The 16,098-nt window shown below is 52.2% G+C and overlaps 6 protein-coding genes across 6 annotated transcripts; 2 read left to right on the top strand and 4 right to left on the bottom strand.

Annotated features, from left to right (window-relative positions):
* Nucleotides 1-552: 552 nt before the first annotated feature.
* Nucleotides 553-2,290, bottom strand: BJX68DRAFT_249013 (60S ribosomal protein uL30). Its single transcript, XM_071042026.1, has 3 exons — nucleotides 2,206-2,290; nucleotides 1,522-1,633; nucleotides 553-1,332 (listed from the first exon to the last, which is right to left on the bottom strand). Exons 1-3 carry the CDS (start codon nucleotides 2,220-2,222, stop codon nucleotides 706-708), a joined length of 756 nt encoding a protein of 251 aa, XP_070893020.1. The 5' UTR covers nucleotides 2,223-2,290; the 3' UTR covers nucleotides 553-705.
* Nucleotides 2,291-2,495: 205 nt separating this feature from the next.
* BJX68DRAFT_249011 (ESCRT-II subunit protein SNF8) lies at nucleotides 2,496-3,792 on the top strand. The gene is made up of 2 exons (XM_071042025.1): nucleotides 2,496-2,992; nucleotides 3,049-3,792. The coding sequence occupies exons 1-2, from the start codon at nucleotides 2,520-2,522 to the stop codon at nucleotides 3,365-3,367; spliced, it is 792 nt and encodes a 263-aa protein (XP_070893019.1). The 5' UTR covers nucleotides 2,496-2,519; the 3' UTR covers nucleotides 3,368-3,792.
* nip1 (translation initiation factor eIF3 core subunit c) lies at nucleotides 3,775-6,704 on the bottom strand. Its single transcript, XM_071042024.1, has 2 exons — nucleotides 6,288-6,704; nucleotides 3,775-6,186 (listed from the first exon to the last, which is right to left on the bottom strand). Exons 1-2 carry the CDS (start codon nucleotides 6,610-6,612, stop codon nucleotides 3,932-3,934), a joined length of 2,580 nt encoding a protein of 859 aa, XP_070893018.1. The 5' UTR covers nucleotides 6,613-6,704; the 3' UTR covers nucleotides 3,775-3,931.
* A 581-nt stretch (nucleotides 6,705-7,285) lies between these two features.
* Nucleotides 7,286-11,444, bottom strand: BJX68DRAFT_249008 (DNA-dependent ATPase RAD26). The gene is made up of 3 exons (XM_071042023.1): nucleotides 10,883-11,444; nucleotides 10,754-10,827; nucleotides 7,286-10,706 (listed from the first exon to the last, which is right to left on the bottom strand). Exons 1-3 carry the CDS (start codon nucleotides 11,099-11,101, stop codon nucleotides 7,406-7,408), a joined length of 3,594 nt encoding a protein of 1,197 aa, XP_070893017.1. The 5' UTR covers nucleotides 11,102-11,444; the 3' UTR covers nucleotides 7,286-7,405.
* A 101-nt stretch (nucleotides 11,445-11,545) lies between these two features.
* Nucleotides 11,546-12,293, bottom strand: BJX68DRAFT_249006 (uncharacterized protein). Its single transcript, XM_071042022.1, has one exon. It carries the CDS (start codon nucleotides 11,935-11,937, stop codon nucleotides 11,677-11,679), a length of 261 nt encoding a protein of 86 aa, XP_070893016.1. The 5' UTR covers nucleotides 11,938-12,293; the 3' UTR covers nucleotides 11,546-11,676.
* BJX68DRAFT_213398 (putative protein kinase Yak1) lies at nucleotides 12,162-16,098 on the top strand. The gene is made up of 8 exons (XM_071037761.1): nucleotides 12,162-13,367; nucleotides 13,437-13,714; nucleotides 13,767-13,966; nucleotides 14,020-14,179; nucleotides 14,232-14,491; nucleotides 14,551-14,670; nucleotides 14,722-15,080; nucleotides 15,127-16,098. The coding sequence occupies exons 1-8, from the start codon at nucleotides 12,803-12,805 to the stop codon at nucleotides 15,891-15,893; spliced, it is 2,709 nt and encodes a 902-aa protein (XP_070893015.1). The 5' UTR covers nucleotides 12,162-12,802; the 3' UTR covers nucleotides 15,894-16,098.

The following is a 16,098-nucleotide window of genomic DNA, read 5'->3' as shown; positions in this document are numbered from 1 at the left end:
GAGTGTATTCCGGGAGAATCGATGTGACTTTGGCTCCAGAGTTTTAGTGATATTGATCGTTCTCTGAGGACGTAGATTAGGATGCAAGGATCATCCAGGCTCTGGCCTTGCTTCTCGATCTGCAGAATGAGGGCAAGATATCGTTCTTCATGGTGAGCTATATGTATGCGTGGGGCCTGGGGGCATGCTCATCCTCGACGAATCCCCTTGCTCAGCTCGCTGAATCAGGTCATCCGAGTCGGATCATCGCATGGTTCTTCACAAGCTGTAAGCTCAGAATGAATACTCCCAAGCGCGAGCTGAGGGCTTGAGGCAAATCCTTTTTGGTTGGCAACCCTCTGTGTTCAGAACTTGGTCAATTGTTAGCAGCGCTGGGAGTATTGAGCATAGGGAGCAGGACACACATGAAATCTAAAATCGAAAGGTGACATGTAGTTGTTGATCTGGAAGAGCGGAGGCGGGAGTAAGCTTTGCACTAGTCGACGATGAGGGATGGCGTCATCTAGGGACAGTGTTGCCAACGCACTACGAGTTACAATGAACAACTACAGACTACATTACTGAGAACAAAGATATTAGACAACACTACAATTGAACGACAAGGGTATAAACGTGGACCATCATAACTGCTCAAAGCTTTTGTATTTTCAACTCGGAATCAGACCATTATCCGTATCCCAGCCAACCCAACAGAGAGACGAACATCTAGTTCATCTGGCGGATGAGGGCGTTGATGTTCTCCTCACGGTTACCAGTGTCACCGCCCTGGATGTAGTGCTTGAACTTGCGGGAGCGGAAGCCACCAGTGGGGTTGGAGAGCTTGAAGGGCCAGAGGAAGTTGTTGGCCTGCTTGAAGTTGGGGCCGACGGTGTAGATCTCGTGGATGAGATCCTCCATGCAGACAATGCCGAACTTGCCGAGGTGCTCCTCGATGATCTGGTTGTCGGTGAGGGGAACACGCTGCTTGTCGACCTTTCCGTAACCGCGCTTGTAGACGAGCTCACGGATGGACTTGAGGTTGGGGTAACCGTAGGCGACGTAGGGGTTGATGATGGTGAGCATCTCCTGGGTGGCCTTCGTGAGGCGAACGAAGGTACCGTTGTTGATCTGGATCAGACGGAGGAGCTGAAGGATCTTGCGAGGCTGAGGAGCAATCTTGTTGATACCCTTGATACGGACAACGAAGACAAGCTTGGGCTCGTCAGGGACGTAGAAGTTACCCTCCTGGCGAGCGACGCGGGCCAGGCGGATCTTCTCACGCTCAGCATCGCGGTACTCCTTGACGTAGGACTCGGCGCGCTTGAAGATGACGGAGCGCTTCTGCTTGTTGGCCTGAAGTTTGAGTTAGCTAATTGTCAAAAGCATAAACTCATGCAATCAAAGTTATAGGCAAATTCTCAGCCCCGAAAGATGGTTAACAAAGCGACAGCATCGACTGGTAATCTAGTCGCGTAATGGTTGGTGTCATCACCGTAGTGTTTGGAAAAGAAGACAAGGGAAAAAAAAAAAATGCAAACTGACCTCCTTCTTCTTCTGGGCCTCCTCACGGGCAACAGCGCGAGCCTGCTCCTGGCTCTTGCGCTTCTTCAGGAGGGTCTCGGGGACGAGGACCTGGTCCTGGGTGGGGACGGTGCTGGTAAGGTCAGTTTAGTCTGTCCGTAACAAAGTACTGAACTAATTCCGCCGAGTGCAAGAATTGCGGCTACAGCGCCACATTCTCATGCTGAAGGCTAGGAAGATAACACCCGACAAGATGGATTTGATCAGTGAAGATGGTCTGTGCGACGCTACCTAGTACTAGTCGTGCATTTTCAGCGCGACGTTCGCAGGATCAGGGCGACGACATTGCAAGCCTCATCCGACAAGACCCCAAGCATAACGCTCGGGAAGATAGTGTTGACGCCGTTCGTCCTTCATCTTGGCCGCGAAGCCAAAGTGAGGAGACGATAGCTCTCAACAATTGTTTTCAAGGAGAAGGCATTGTGCTTTCAACCTCAAGACCCCATTCCTTTCCTCAATCCATTGTACCGCTTCTAATTCCGTAGATGCAAGCTCATGGCGAGAGAAAAGGGCGCGGGAAAAATCGAGCTGGTGCCTTTGGACCATTTCTGGTCGAGGCCTCTCCAGCGAGAAGGACGACTATAACCGAACCTTACAGGCTCGCACACGAATCAGCCGACAAGGGAGTGTTCCAAGGCAACATACGTAGCAGTAGAGGCCATTGCGACGGTCCTGGAGTTCGCGAGTTGGGCGGTTGGCGAAAGCTGTCGTACTGGAAAGAATTCGAGAGAGAAATTTCAGGTGAAGAAGAAAAGGCGGTTGTGGGCAGACGAGACGGCGCTAGGCTCACGCGGGTTAGCTCATTTCTGAGTTTACCCTTTCCACCTCGGGCTAGACCAGCCCTTATCTTTCTAGGGCAATAAAAGTCAGCTGACAACCGATAAAGATCCTTGGCGACAACATCGTCACCCGCTTCAGTGGTGCAACCCCGCTATCAATCCTCAGACAGCAGCACTATCATGGCCTCTCGTCGCGGCGTCGGCCTCGGTGCCTTTGCAAACCGCACACAGGCCAGCCAGTCATATGCAAACCATGGCGCAACTCTACGCTCAACACACACCTCCTCGCTCCAAACCCAGCTCTCCGTCTTCCAGTCCCTCCTCCACACCTTCGCGCTCGAACACAGCTCGACCATCAAATCGAACCCAACGTTTCGCGCTGAGTTCGCTCGCATGTGCAATGCTATCGGAGTCGACCCGCTCGCAGCCAGCAATGTCAAAGGCAAGGGACGAAAGGGCCCAGGCGATACCGGCAGCTTCTGGACGCAGATTATGGGCGGGGACATGAACGACTTTTACTTTGAGGTTGCGGTTCGAGTGGTTGAGCTTTGTCGCGAGACGCGGAGTGAGAATGGAGGGCTATTAGGTGTGGAAGAATGTCGGAAACGCGTGGGCAAGGGGAAGGCCATTGGGAGTGGACTTGAAGTCACGGAGTAAGCACTTACCTCTCCGATGTCGATGACTTGACAACTAACGACTTCACGTCCAGCGACGATGTCCTCCGCGCCGTAAAGTCCCTCGAACCCTTAGGCTCCGGTTTCTCTATTATCCTTGTCGGCTGTAAACAGTACATTCGCTCGATCCCGAAGGAGCTGAATACCGATCAATCTACCGTTCTCGAGGTTATACAGATACTAGGCTACGTGAGCGTGTCGATGCTGCAGCTAAACCTAAAGTGGGAGAAAGCGCGTGCGCAGACAGTCCTCGACGATCTTTTGGCCGATGGCCTGGTCTGGGTGGACCTTCAGTGTCCAGAGAAGGAGTACTGGTCTCCTCAGGGCCTTCTTGGAGATGACGATGACGGCTGAACATTAGGTGATTGTCCTATCACCCAAAGGCCATATAAATCTTGGCTATAGACTACACCCGATATAAGCGGAGTCCGTACTCGGTTTTCCTGCCGGCACAAGAAGTTCCTTAACGAATCGCGCCAGGGCAACCCCCTCACTCGAAGCAACTATTCTGATTCCCGGAAACGGGTTGACCTGCAATAGCCACTTCCAAAGATGAAGCGGGGACGTTCACCAAACCGAACTTGAACGTATATCAGCCATAAAACACGACAGGTTTCTTTATCTTTAGGGAAATACTTGGTTTAGTGTTTATCCTGGCGGGATTGGGCGCATGATGCTATTGATCCCTTACACTCCGCTTCAACCAGGAAGACCGGAATACCTCAAATTTCGGGACTCTGAAAGAGATTACATTAAGAGAATAAAGTGAAGAAGTGACATAATTCCTCTAAACCTAGTAGACAGCCATCAGAGGCAGCAGATGAGAGATCATACGTATCATATTCCAATAAGAACATTAGACCGTGAAAAAGAAGAAAGAAGAAAAAGGAAATGCCATTATGAAACAGGAAATTTTATTTATGCCTTGATCGCTCCACCCAATGCACCACCGCCGAATTGCTGTCCACCGGGTCGGCGCTGCTGACCACCGGGTAATCTGGGACCACCGCGGGGTTGGCCGCCACGTCCTTGACCACGGCCACCACGGGCGCCAGGCCCCTGGTCGCGCTGGAAGGCATTTGCCATGCCCTGTGTGCGTTGCTCGAGAGTCTTCTCGTTGGCCTCGAGCAGGTTCATCGACTTGTCTGCGAGGGTGACGATCTGGGACTGCAGGCGGGAGAGCTCGACACCCTTGCGGAAGACGATGGCGTCGTTGACCTGGTCGAGGGCGGCGGCGAGTTCCTCGTGGCTGATCATGCGGCTGATGATGGCGGCAATCTTCTTCTCAGGGAGCTCGAACATGTTGGACAGCGTGGAAATTGAGAGGCTGTCGTAGAAGGGGGCGTATGTGAAAAGGTATGTGCGGAGACCCTCTTCTTGGATCTGCTGGGAGAGCATCTCCTTGACCTTGTCGGGCTGTGGCATGAGGTCCCAGATCTTGATAGAGTTGAGCATCTCGGCGGCCTTCTTCCAATCGCCAGCGGCGAGGAACTTGGCGCTCATGATGACACCGTCACGGGTGTTCTCGGCAGGGCCGGTGAAGACCTGGCGCTCGTTGTAATCGAGCATGCGGCGGAAGGTCTTGGAGATGACGCGGCGCTTCATTTCGGGGGAAGAGGAGGTCTGGGCCATCAGAGGCACTTCAAGGAACATGCTCGATGTGAGGTAGATGCACTCGAGGAGTTCGAGGTTGATGTGCATGTGGAATGGGAGTTGGCGTTGACGCTCGAGACGCTCTTGTTCGGGGGAGACGGTAGAGTAGCGCTGGAGGATGATACCCTGGGCGAGGAGTTCCTTCTGGCGGCCGCTACCGCAGATCTCGGAAAGGGTGTTTTGGGCCTCGTAGATGAGCCCGGCGCGGAAAGCGCACAGACCAATCTGAACAAGGGTCCTGTTGAAGAGGATCTGAGAGCTGACGTCGAAGTTGGCAATGTTCTCGGACAAGTGAGACATGAGCATCAGATCACGCGAGCGGTAGTACTGGTCGTGAAGGGCGAGGAAGTAAATCTGAGAGAGCATGGCACGGGCCCGGGGGATACCGTCGCTGTTCTTGAACAGGTAGTTGCAGAGTGTCTGAACGAGAGTCTCGGCATCGTTGGCGTTGCTGCGAGGGGTGATGTAGGACTCGAGCTCCGAGGGAAGAGCCTTGGCTGTGCCGTCCTCCAGAATGGTGACCACTTGCGAGGGCTTGAAGTAGATGTGCTCCAGTCTGCGCATCACAACGCGGTTCAGGCTGTCCTGGCGGGCATCGGTCTTTTCCTGTTTCGTCAGGCCTTCGACGTAGATCTGAGTTCGCACAAGGTTGGTGTACAGCTGCTTCTCATCACTCAGGCGGTCAATGTACTCGGCGGTGTGGGGGTCGATGTGTTGCAGAGACCTCGTGAGCTCGTCGTCCAATCTCTCAACGTAGGAGACCATGCTGCCGGGAATGTACAGCGTCTCGCCAGCAGCAACTGTGGGCTGCTTCTCGTCATCCTCCCATTCCTCAGCGCCTTCACTGACGACGTAGTCACGGTTGGTCTCGAGAACGGAAAGCAGGGTAGCGAATTCCTGCTCGGCGGCCTTCCACTGGTCAACGGCCATGTAGGCAGCGGTGGAGGTAGTGGTGAGATCGAAGCGGGTGGAAATGAGGGTGAGGTAGACACGGATGCGCTGGTAAGGGGTCTGGGCGACCTCCAGGAGCTTCTCCATTGTCTTGATCTGCTCGAGGCGGTCTGTGTTCTTCTTTCCTCGCGATTCGACGATAACACGCAGGTGCTTGAGGATGCTCTCGGGGGTATATTGGAGGGTCTTTCCGCCACGGCCGACAGTAGCGAATCCATCATCGTCTCCGGGGGCGGCAGCAGGGGCCTCGACGCGCTCGAGCTTGGTGAGGCGAGGAGCGGTAGGGGCGGGCTTCTTGATTTCCTCTTCCTCCTCGTCCAGGTAGCCGTCTTTGTTAGCCCGGTACTTTTCAACCTGTGTAGCGTAGTCCTTGTTGTTCTTCTTGATCTTCTGCTTGATGGCGTTGAAACCCTTGGCGTTGCTCGCGTTCATCTTCTTGTTCGACGACTTTTGCTTGGCGACGGTCTCATTGACGAAGTCTTCAAGATCTGCAACAGTCTTGACATAGATTCTGGGGACAGGGCCGGACTGGAGAACCTTGACGATTTGGCGGTTGAGCTTATCGAATTCTAGAAGAAGAAATCTCAATTAGTCCCTCGCCCCTCTTTTCCACGACTCTCTCAACTCAAAATAAGTCGCAAGCCATCCGTCAGAGCAGATTCCCACATACCTGTTGAAATCACCGCCCAGTCGTTGATCTTTTGCGCATTCTCAATCAACTTGATCGTGCCCTCCAGTTCGCCCAAGCGCTTATCCTTTGCACTTTTCACCACCTTGACCACTTCTTCATCTTCACTCTCCTCGCTCTCGGACATGTTCTTGATGAACCGCTTAGCACCACCGGCTTCATCATCGGAGGACTCCCCCTCGGAAGACTCGACCTCCTCATCGCTGGACTCTTCCTCCTCGGACTGCTCGACCTCCTCATCGCTGAGGACCTCCTCGTCCGACGAGGCGCTGTCGGAGTCGCTGTCGCCGTAGAAAAAGCGCGACATGGTTGCGGAAATTCGAGCGGATGATACGGATCGAGATGGCGTGTCTTTTCTCCGGTCGTTGGCCGTGCTTGTTGCCTGGGTAGGAAAATCCCGTTGGTGAGAGTTCCGCAGGCTGTTGGGCGGCGAGCCACACAAATTTAAGCGAGAGTGCGCCTAACCGGATTTGGTAATTGAGATAGCCCGCCACTTGTTCTTTGTCTCTATATCAGGAATTCTTCCACAAGGTTATTTGTAGATGTGATGTATATTAGATCTTATTGAAGATGCCGAGAACCAGCCAGGTATATTTCGTGTTGTTGCCTCAATGTATCCGGTCAAACCGCGTACTAAGCGCTCATATGTATACCCCACACCATATCCATCGACTATCTACCAGCCATTTGACGAAGCCCAGTTAAAAGATGGGGGCTCTCGGTCTGGATTCTTTTATCTACATGAAAGTTTTGCTCAAAACTATAACTAATTTTATCTCTGAGTAGCTTGAGTGTCATGTTAAATGTTGGTGCTATAGAACAACGATGCGTAGAAATATATAAATTGTACAGTCTGGATGTTACAGCAAACTAGAACATAGCTGAACAGTTGATCATAAAATACGATTCTACCAGACATAAAAGTGGCCTGACCGGGTCACGGGAAGCTATAAACAGTATGGAGGTGGTTGAAATACTGTGGGATAAGATATTTGCATTATATTAGACTGTAGCTGTTGTACATCATACAATCTAGCAAGTCTTCCAATCATGATACCTAGTACATCATAACGCAGGCTGCCACTAGTTGGGGCAGCTCGTCATCGCCTGCTGACGTATTCAGGCTTGAGCGACCACTTTCCCCGGCCATTTCGACCGCCCTTTTCCAGAACAGCAATCTGCTTCAGCATCTCCTTGAACTCAGCCGACCTCTGCGGCGTCGTACAGTAGTGGTTAAAGTGATCGATCAAGTTCTGCGTATACACCGCCCCGCCATGAGAGGTGATGAAATCTCGAATCATCGTGATGAAGTCCTTCCCACTCGGGTTACTTGCTGGAGCAGGGCTACTAGTAGCGCTTCGACTCCGAGAGGTGGGCGTGCGCGAAGAGAGATTCGCCAAGATACTTGCTGAAGACGGGCCACTCAAAGCCCGTCGGGCAGTGCTGCTGCGTCCGGCGAATGGCCCTCGCATGGGAGATTCTTCCGGTCTCCCCGCGACCCCGAATTGACCTGTCCATGTCGGCGTTCCAATCGGGACGGATCTCGCTGCTTCGCCTGCCCGACGGAGTTCCTCGGCGGCCTCGGCGGCTACACGCTTGGCTTCTGCTTCGATTATCTTGGGGTCTGCTCGGACAACGCGTTTGCCGCCGACGATTTGGTCATGCTCGAGAGCCGAATGGACGCCTGAGCGGGCGAATATGCCTTCCATGATCCGTGATTCCGAGCTTGTACCGGCCTCGCCTTGCTCTTGTTTGGCTCGTTGCTCGGTTTCGCCTTCAAACTGCTCGATGGAAGCCACGCCTGTCACTTTGCTGATATCTTGGTTCTCTGCTTGTACATTGCGCTGGTGGTCATCTGTCTTTGCCTCGTTGCCGTCTGTTTCATAAGTGACTTCAGCTTCTTTGAAAATCTTGCTGGTCTCTGTAGGACCCTGGCCTTCCTCTCCCAGGGTGAAGAGATCGTGCAAGTCGCTGAGTTGAGAAGTCTGCCGCTGTTTCGGGTCTTTTAAAATTTTGTTTGTAAGAAACTGTTTGAAGATTTGACGGTGGTATATCTTCTCCTCAATGGTCCCGGCGGTCATCAGTCGGTAAATGGTGACATCTCGTTTCTGACCCAGTCTCCATGCACGCTCTCGAGCTTGCACGTCGGTCGAGGGATTCCAGTCTGGATCGTAAATGATTACGCGATCCGCACCAGTAAGGTTGACGCCCAATCCGCCAACCTTGGTCGTGAGTAGAAAGACGTGTAAATTTGGGTCATTGTTAAATTCGTCAACTAGAGTCTGTCGGCGTTGGATGGGTGTAGTGCCATCCATGCGGCGGTAATTGAACCCAGACAGTGACCTGACGAATTTCTCCAATATGTCGAGCATGATCCGATGCTGTGCGAATAGCAAAGTCTTGTGGCCGGTATCCTTCCACAGTTCAAGCAGCGATTTGACCACTTGCATCTTTCCAGACTTTGTTGCATTCCCATAGTTTGCCTGGGTATGTAACAACTTATGGTTCTGCAAATCTGGGTGGTTGCAAATTTTGCGTAGGATATCGACTCCATACAGTACTTGTCGTCGACCCCGTAGGATTGACTGCATTTCCTCTGAGCCCAAGAATGCCATGTATGCCTGCCTCTGCGGCTTCGTCAGCTTACAGAACAAGACCTGCTCGCTCTTCTTGGGTAGGTCTGCTGCCACGTCGATCTTGAACCGCTGCAAAAGGTAAGGACTGATGGCGTCCTTGAGAGTTTCTGCACATTTGGCCGCGGTCTGCACCTGCAGGTTCGACGCATTTGCATAACCGCCTTGCCTGATTGGGAAATCAAACTGATTGCGGAAATTGACCAGCGTGCCGAGACGCATGGGAAAGACAAAGTCGAATAACGACCATAGTTCAGTGAGATTGTTCTGCATTGGCGTGCCTGAAAGAATGATCCGGTGCGGAGTCCGTAACTCTTTGCAGTGGATGGTGATTGAGGTGTTGGGGTTGCGGATCTTATGACCCTCGTCCAAAACCGCACCACCCCATTCGACCGGTATCAAGAGAGAGGCGTAACTCTGAAGGCCCGAGTACGTGGTGACCAGCACATGCCCTTCTTCCACAACCCTTTTAACGACCTTTCTCGCCGCCCTCGTGCCAGCACTAGAGCTGCCGGACCTATAGCTTCCAGATATGAGGGCATCCTCACGACTACTCTCGTTCTTGATGTTGACCATACCACTGCCAGACGTGTGTAGGATAGATACGCGGAATGGAGGCCACCAGCGGTGAAACTCGTTGACCCATTGCTTCATAACTGTAGCGGGACAGACGACAACGATGGGCTTCGTTAGTTGTTTGCTGTAATGAAGCCCCGCTAGAAAAGCAATGGCTTGAATTGTCTTTCCCAGACCCATCTCGTCGCCGATAATACCGCCTACCTGTTGCTGATGCAACTCCCACATCCACTGCACTCCGGTCTTTTGATAGTCAAACAGGAGAGGATGAATGTCCCCTGGAACTCGGTATCCATTGTCCAGAGGCAGGTCTGGCTCGGTCGGATGTGGCATGAACCACTCTTCCTCGTCCGAAGCCTCAGCGTCAACTATCTCAGGGTCCTCGTTTGCATGTAGTTTTCGAGCACGTTTTCGAGCCGCACTTCTCCGCCGAACCCAACTTTGAAGCCGAGTTTGATAGACCTTTTCGTTGCCGTCGTCGAGTCCGCTGAAATCTTCCACACCATCAGCATCCTTTGCTTTCTTTGAAGTCACCGGTGCATTTTCTTCGGTTACAAAATTATAGTCATCCTCCGAGGATGATTCTTGCTCTCCTTGGTCAACGTAACTCGCAGAGTCATCTTGGTCTTCGGATACCCGACCATCAGAAATATCCTCCATGTCTAAATCCACACCCTCTGTTTTGACCGGCCGTGTGACTTTTTCTAGCTTTCTTCGTTTCCCAGGGCGTTCAACAGGCTCTTCCGCAACACTGGATTCACTGGCTTCATCAAAGTCGAATCCGGGGCGGATTAGGTTACGATGAGAGACGGCAGATCTGGCTTTTACTTGCTCCAAGGCCTCCGCTTCGTCCCTTTCATCTTCCGCGTCGATTAGTGCATCCTGAAGACTAGCCAGCGGGCCTGTATTTGGGCCGGCTCCCATTCGCGAGAAAGGTGTAATCTTTCCGGTTCGGATGAGATAATCCCTGCGAGACTCATTGAGCATCCTCCCTGTCCCACTCGCCTCCTGATTCGTTTCTTGCTCTTGACGTCTTTCATCGATGCGTTGCTGTATGTCCTTAAGATCGTTTGCTAGCGCTGCGTTACGTGCCTCCAGTTTATTCAAATCATTCTCCAGACGAACTCGTGCTGACGTCCCGATTGGCTGCGCGAGACGCTGGTGCGACCTCAAGATCTGCGATTCGAGTTTCCTGCACAATAAGTATGTAATACAGACCGTGCGCATGTGATGTCATACTCTTTTTCAAGCCTCGTCTTTTCCAGCCTCTTGTTGTCCCGTTCATCGGCCTGCTCCATGAGCAATTTATCCGCCTATAGACATATTAACAACACAGAACAGTAAGCATACTAAACAAAATAAGCATACCTGGCGTGTAATGTCCCGTTCCAGGGCATCTTGATCACGCACATCGGCATGAAGCTCCTTTAGTCTGCTTGCTTCATCCGTGGCCTCGGAAGTAACTGGATTCTGCTCCGATTCAGCCGACTGAGGCTGGTCAGATGTATCAAAGAAAGTATCCTGCGGGGTCTCAGGCTCTAGCTCAGCGACAGAGCCATTTTGCTCGTTCCTTATATCCTGGTCCATTATATAGCGACGCGAGTGCTGAGAGGTGTATAAGATTGGAAAGCAAAGAATGCGAGAAGAGCTACAGAGTGCCTGTTGGGGCAACGGAGTTGCAGCAGCTTAGCGCAGTGCTGTTGGTCAGGTACTCCCGAATAGTTCAAGAGAATGGATAGCTGGATGATTTTCCCACAATAGTGGCTTCGCAATCAGCCGCATGGAACGAGTGTCAGAAACAGATGAGCATGGTGGGATAAATCCGCCATAAGCACAAGTCCGGAACAAGAGTCTCAGATAAAGTCTATTGCTTTTTTGACTTGGAGATTTCCTTGATGATCGTCACTGTTAGGTGATCATCGAGGGACTGTAGCCTGCAATCACCGCACTGGAGAGGAGAGGCGGCAGAATGTTAGTAATATGCCTCTACAGCCTCCCACGTCACACTGGGCCAGACCACCACCACGAATGGCTTGCCGGAACGATACACCCCAACTTATTTGTACTCTATGAAGGACTGACTGTTAATCTCTCCAATGGCTGCATGAGAGGGTTGAAAATAGGTTCAAAGAGAAAAGTGTCACCATCGCGCAAGAACCTACTCAGGCCAAGGAAACAAACTCTCCGTTCTTTGCTGCAGCTATCCTAACCCATCCCGTGCCTTGATTTGCCAGGGCAACCGGGGGAAGAATTGAGCCATGAGTGAATATTTCTACGTGGGCTTGGAAGAGTTGGGTGTGAACTCGCGGCCAGTCGGAACTCAAGGGGCAGCTCAGAGCTGAAAGTATACCGGAAACGAGATCGTCCAAGAGGCTGGTAAGGAGGGGCCAAGCGGCGCGGACAAGCATCTTAATCAAATTCATTCGCACAAAGCTTTCCCCCAGGCAGTTGCAAATATTAATTGATGCCCGGACGAAATCTAAGAGCTCTTACTAGTATGGTTCCTGCTGTCTGATCAATCAGCCGCTGTCTGCCGCTGCGGCTCGCTTGGGTTCGCATCAACCTGCAAAGTGATCACTTCTATCAAGAAATTGTGAATTTGACGAGAGGAACTGTTGGAGAAAACGCCTACTGTATTCTCATTGCAGCGAGTGGCCCACAGATCTGTCTTGCCCAACTGCTGTCTCTACCTAACAAAAAGTAAGAAGGGCGGCCTGAGGCCCTCCAGATCCCAGTGTGCAGCATCCATCGCCGTCTCCGCCTCCACGAGTCGTCCTCGTCTCTCCTCTCTTCACTCTGCCTCCCCCCTCCCTCCCCAGCAATCCAGCTGGGCTGTACTTTTGCGTGTGAGCTTCTGTTCGGGGCTCCCGTTTTCTCCGGGACTTCCAACAGCTGTCACTTTATCCTTGCTTTCACACCCCAGCCCCTTCTTGAGGCCGTCAGAATTGTGAATTGCGACCGCCCTTCATCGTACCTTGCCCACCTCCCATGGCCAGTGGTCACCTCGCCCACCACCCAAAACGACACCTCAACCAGATAATGCGGTGCAGCACAGCTTGAATCAACATCCAATCCCTTCGCTGTGTTTCCGGCATTTCGAAGCGTCTCAGAAATCGCTCACATCTCGCCTCGTCTTCGCCTGATTGCGCTGCGTGCGTCTACCGGTCCCCGCTACTATCTAGCCCCCGATCGCAGGTGCATGTGCGCTGTTGACAGCGCCAGGCGATCGTCCTCACTTCGGTCCAAGCTTGTACGATTATCTGCGATTGTGACAGAGGAGAGGAGACAATGGATCACCAGTGGCAGGCATACAAGGACCCCTTAGCGGGTCGCCCTGCGCAGTTCAACAATACCGGGTTGACGTCGAATCCGAACCCCCAGCAGATGCCCTCGAAATACGGCACCCAGCCACAACCGTCACAACCCCCCGTTGGCTACACGTACGAGACTTTTCAAACTCCAGGTATCACTGCCAAACCGCCTTCCGCCGCTACAACCTCCAAAACGGTCTCATTGGCGTCTTCCCCCACCACCGCGACACCTCAGAGCCGGGATTATGTCACTGACGCAGATACCACCATGGAGGATGCTGACCCGTACAACCGGGCAAAGTACCCTACGCGGCCCAACCATCATAGCCGGCCTTCTTCGCAGTACTTTCCCAGCGAGGGGTCCTCTGCTGCCCGCCGATATTCTCCAATGAACGTGTTGTCGCCTACCTTACCGTACAATTCGAGCCCAGGAAAGTCGGGCAATTCATACGGCTTCCCTCCTGCGCCAAATCAGTCTCGACAGTCGCCAACGAGGACGTCTACCTACTCCTCGCCTCCGCAGCCGTTCCAGTCCCCTCCCTGTAAGTCGCTTGTCAATCAGATGCAATCGTTTATAAAAGCAGTTGGCTGACTTTGTTCTTGCGTGGCAGCTGGATCCCGCCCCCCGCGATTACCCCCCATACAATCCACTGAAATGAGCATAAGTCCTGATCAGTTCTTCGGCCCGTCATCGGGACCTCAGCTCAGTTCACCGTTCCCACAAGACGGAAGGTCTCCGCGCGCAGGAACCACGAGCGGGGTTGTCCAACAGCCAGGCCGAGGCCCAGTCCCCAAATTCCAGAAGCTCAAATCGGTTCAGGAGCTTCAGCCTCGTATCAATGCACAACCACCATTCAGACGTGCCAACCCTGAGGGTGGTTTCATCAGCGTAAGTTCTTGTCAATCCAAACAACCTAGTCGCCGTCTTTAACAATGCATAGCCACTCCAAGCGCTGACAGTTCACCTCCCGTCTACATATCGGATATGCAATCCTGGCTTCAACTACGAGTCGTCGCGAAATCCACGACGAGTCCTCACCAAACCCAGCAAGGGCGTCAAGAACGATGGCTACGATAATGAGGATAGTGATTACATTCTTTATGTCAACGACATTCTAGGTAGCGAGGAGGCAGGCCATAAGTGAGTTGTTATCCGTTACGTGTTCTCGCCTCTTAACTAACAAACTCCCCTAGAAACCGCTATCTCATTCTTGATGTGCTTGGCCAGGGTACCTTTGGGCAGGTTGTCAAGTGTCAGAATCTAAAGACGCAAGAGGTTGTGGCCGTCAAGGTAATCAAAAACAAGACAGCATATTTCAATCAGAGTATGATGGAAGTATCTGTTCTGGACCTGGTAAGCCCTCAGATTAGGTGTGTTTGAATAAGCGCTCACCCATTTCAAACAGCTCAATAGCAAGTACGATAGAAACGACGACCACCATTTACTCCGATTGAAAGACACGTTCATACACCGTCAACATCTTTGCTTGGCATTCGAGCTACTCAGTGTCAACCTCTACGAATTGATCAAGCAAAATCAGTTCCGAGGATTAAGCACCACGCTTGTGCGTGTTTTTGCGCAGCAATTATTAAATGCCCTGAGTCTCCTAAACAAGGCCCACTTGATCCATTGCGATCTCAAGCCCGAAAACATCTTATTGAAAAAGTTCGTTCCAATCGTTCACTTATCACTTGAGCTGCAACTAAGCTAACCCTATTTTCTAGTCTCGAGAGCCCTATTATCAAAGTCATTGATTTCGGTTCGGCTTGTGATGAAAGACAAACTGTGTATACGTATATTCAGTCAAGATTCTACCGCTCACCAGAGGTGTTACTTGGCTTACCGTATGGCTCCCAGACATCCTACACAAAAGACTGCGACTAATCTCGGCTTAGGTATTCGTCCGCAATTGACATGTGGTCCCTAGGGTGCATTGTTGTTGAGCTTTTCCTTGGTCTGCCGTTGTTCCCTGGATCCTCAGAATACAACCAAGTTTGCAGAATCGTGGAAATGTTGGGTCTGCCTCCGACCTGGATGTTGGAGATGGGCAAGCAATCAGGCGATTTCTTCGAGAAGACTCAAGACGAATTTGGTCGAAAGAATTACCGCCTAAAGAGCCTGGAGCAATACTCTCGCGAGCGTAATGCAAAGGAGCAGCCCAGCAAGAAATATTTCCAAGCATCAACATTGGAGGAGATCATCCGAAGCTACCCGATGCCTAGGAAGAATATGAAACAAGCAGAGATTGAGAGAGGTGCGTCAACACGCCATATTACTGATCTTTATTAACAGTTTTATAGAAGTCAACAATCGCGTTGCTTTCATCGATTTTGTCCGCGGTCTACTCTCGATCAATCCGCTCGAGCGCTGGTCTCCCCAACAAGCCAAACTGCATCCATTCATCACGCAACAGAAGTTCACCGGTCCATTTGTACCTCCAATGAACCTAAAGTACTCCTCGCTGAACAAGACCCTCCCGCCTGGTATTCAACAACAGCAGCAGGCAGAGGCCGCGAGCAAACAAAGAGCGGCTCATGCCCAGTCTGCCGCTCAAAGCGCTTATACGATGCAAATGAACCAATACCACCCGAGTCCCGCTCACGCCCAGCCCCCGCCTCCGATGTATAGTGGAATGTACGCTGGGCACCAGCAAGCGGCGCCCCCGCCATATCCTACACAACCACCAGCATATGGACATCAGATGAACTTGATACCGGGTCAGATGCCTCAGGGACAGATGCCGCAGGGACAGTACGCGCCTTCGCAGAGCCTTTATGCGCAAGCAACAACCAGAGCCGGCCGGCAACGTGCGTCAACCATGGACCCTCAGGGTATTCCTCCTACCATCCAGCGCGTTGCAAGCCACCTCGACCCGAATGCGCCTATTCGGTTGCAGCCAAGCCCTGCGTACTACCCTCCTCCTGCAGATGGGTATGTTGATCCCAATTCTGCCAACCAGAGGAGACGAGGTAGCCGCGCTGGTGCGACGCGAAATAGAGACTTCATTCGCACGCTGGAAGATGGTGTGATGGGGGACAACTTCATGAACCAGAACCAGTGGCACTAGATGCATCCATGCAGGACATAACCTGAAACCTGCACACAAACTCGTTTATCAGGAACGCTGTTCCAGTCGAGTCCGAGCTTGCTTCATATACGTCAGTGACTCATGGTGAACGCAAAGGCGCTCCGCATGGTGCCATTTCTTGCGTGACGTTTGGGAATCGCTCCATACCCTCGAGTTCCTTTGTACTTGATTTAGCAACGGGCCT

The sequence above is a fragment of the Aspergillus pseudodeflectus genome (genome assembly GCF_044049435.1).
Source record: "Aspergillus pseudodeflectus strain CBS 756.74 chromosome Unknown BJX68scaffold_85, whole genome shotgun sequence".
In the NCBI taxonomy this organism is placed as follows: Eukaryota; Fungi; Ascomycota; class Eurotiomycetes; order Eurotiales; family Aspergillaceae; genus Aspergillus; species Aspergillus pseudodeflectus.
This window is presented reverse-complemented; position numbering and strand designations above follow the sequence as displayed.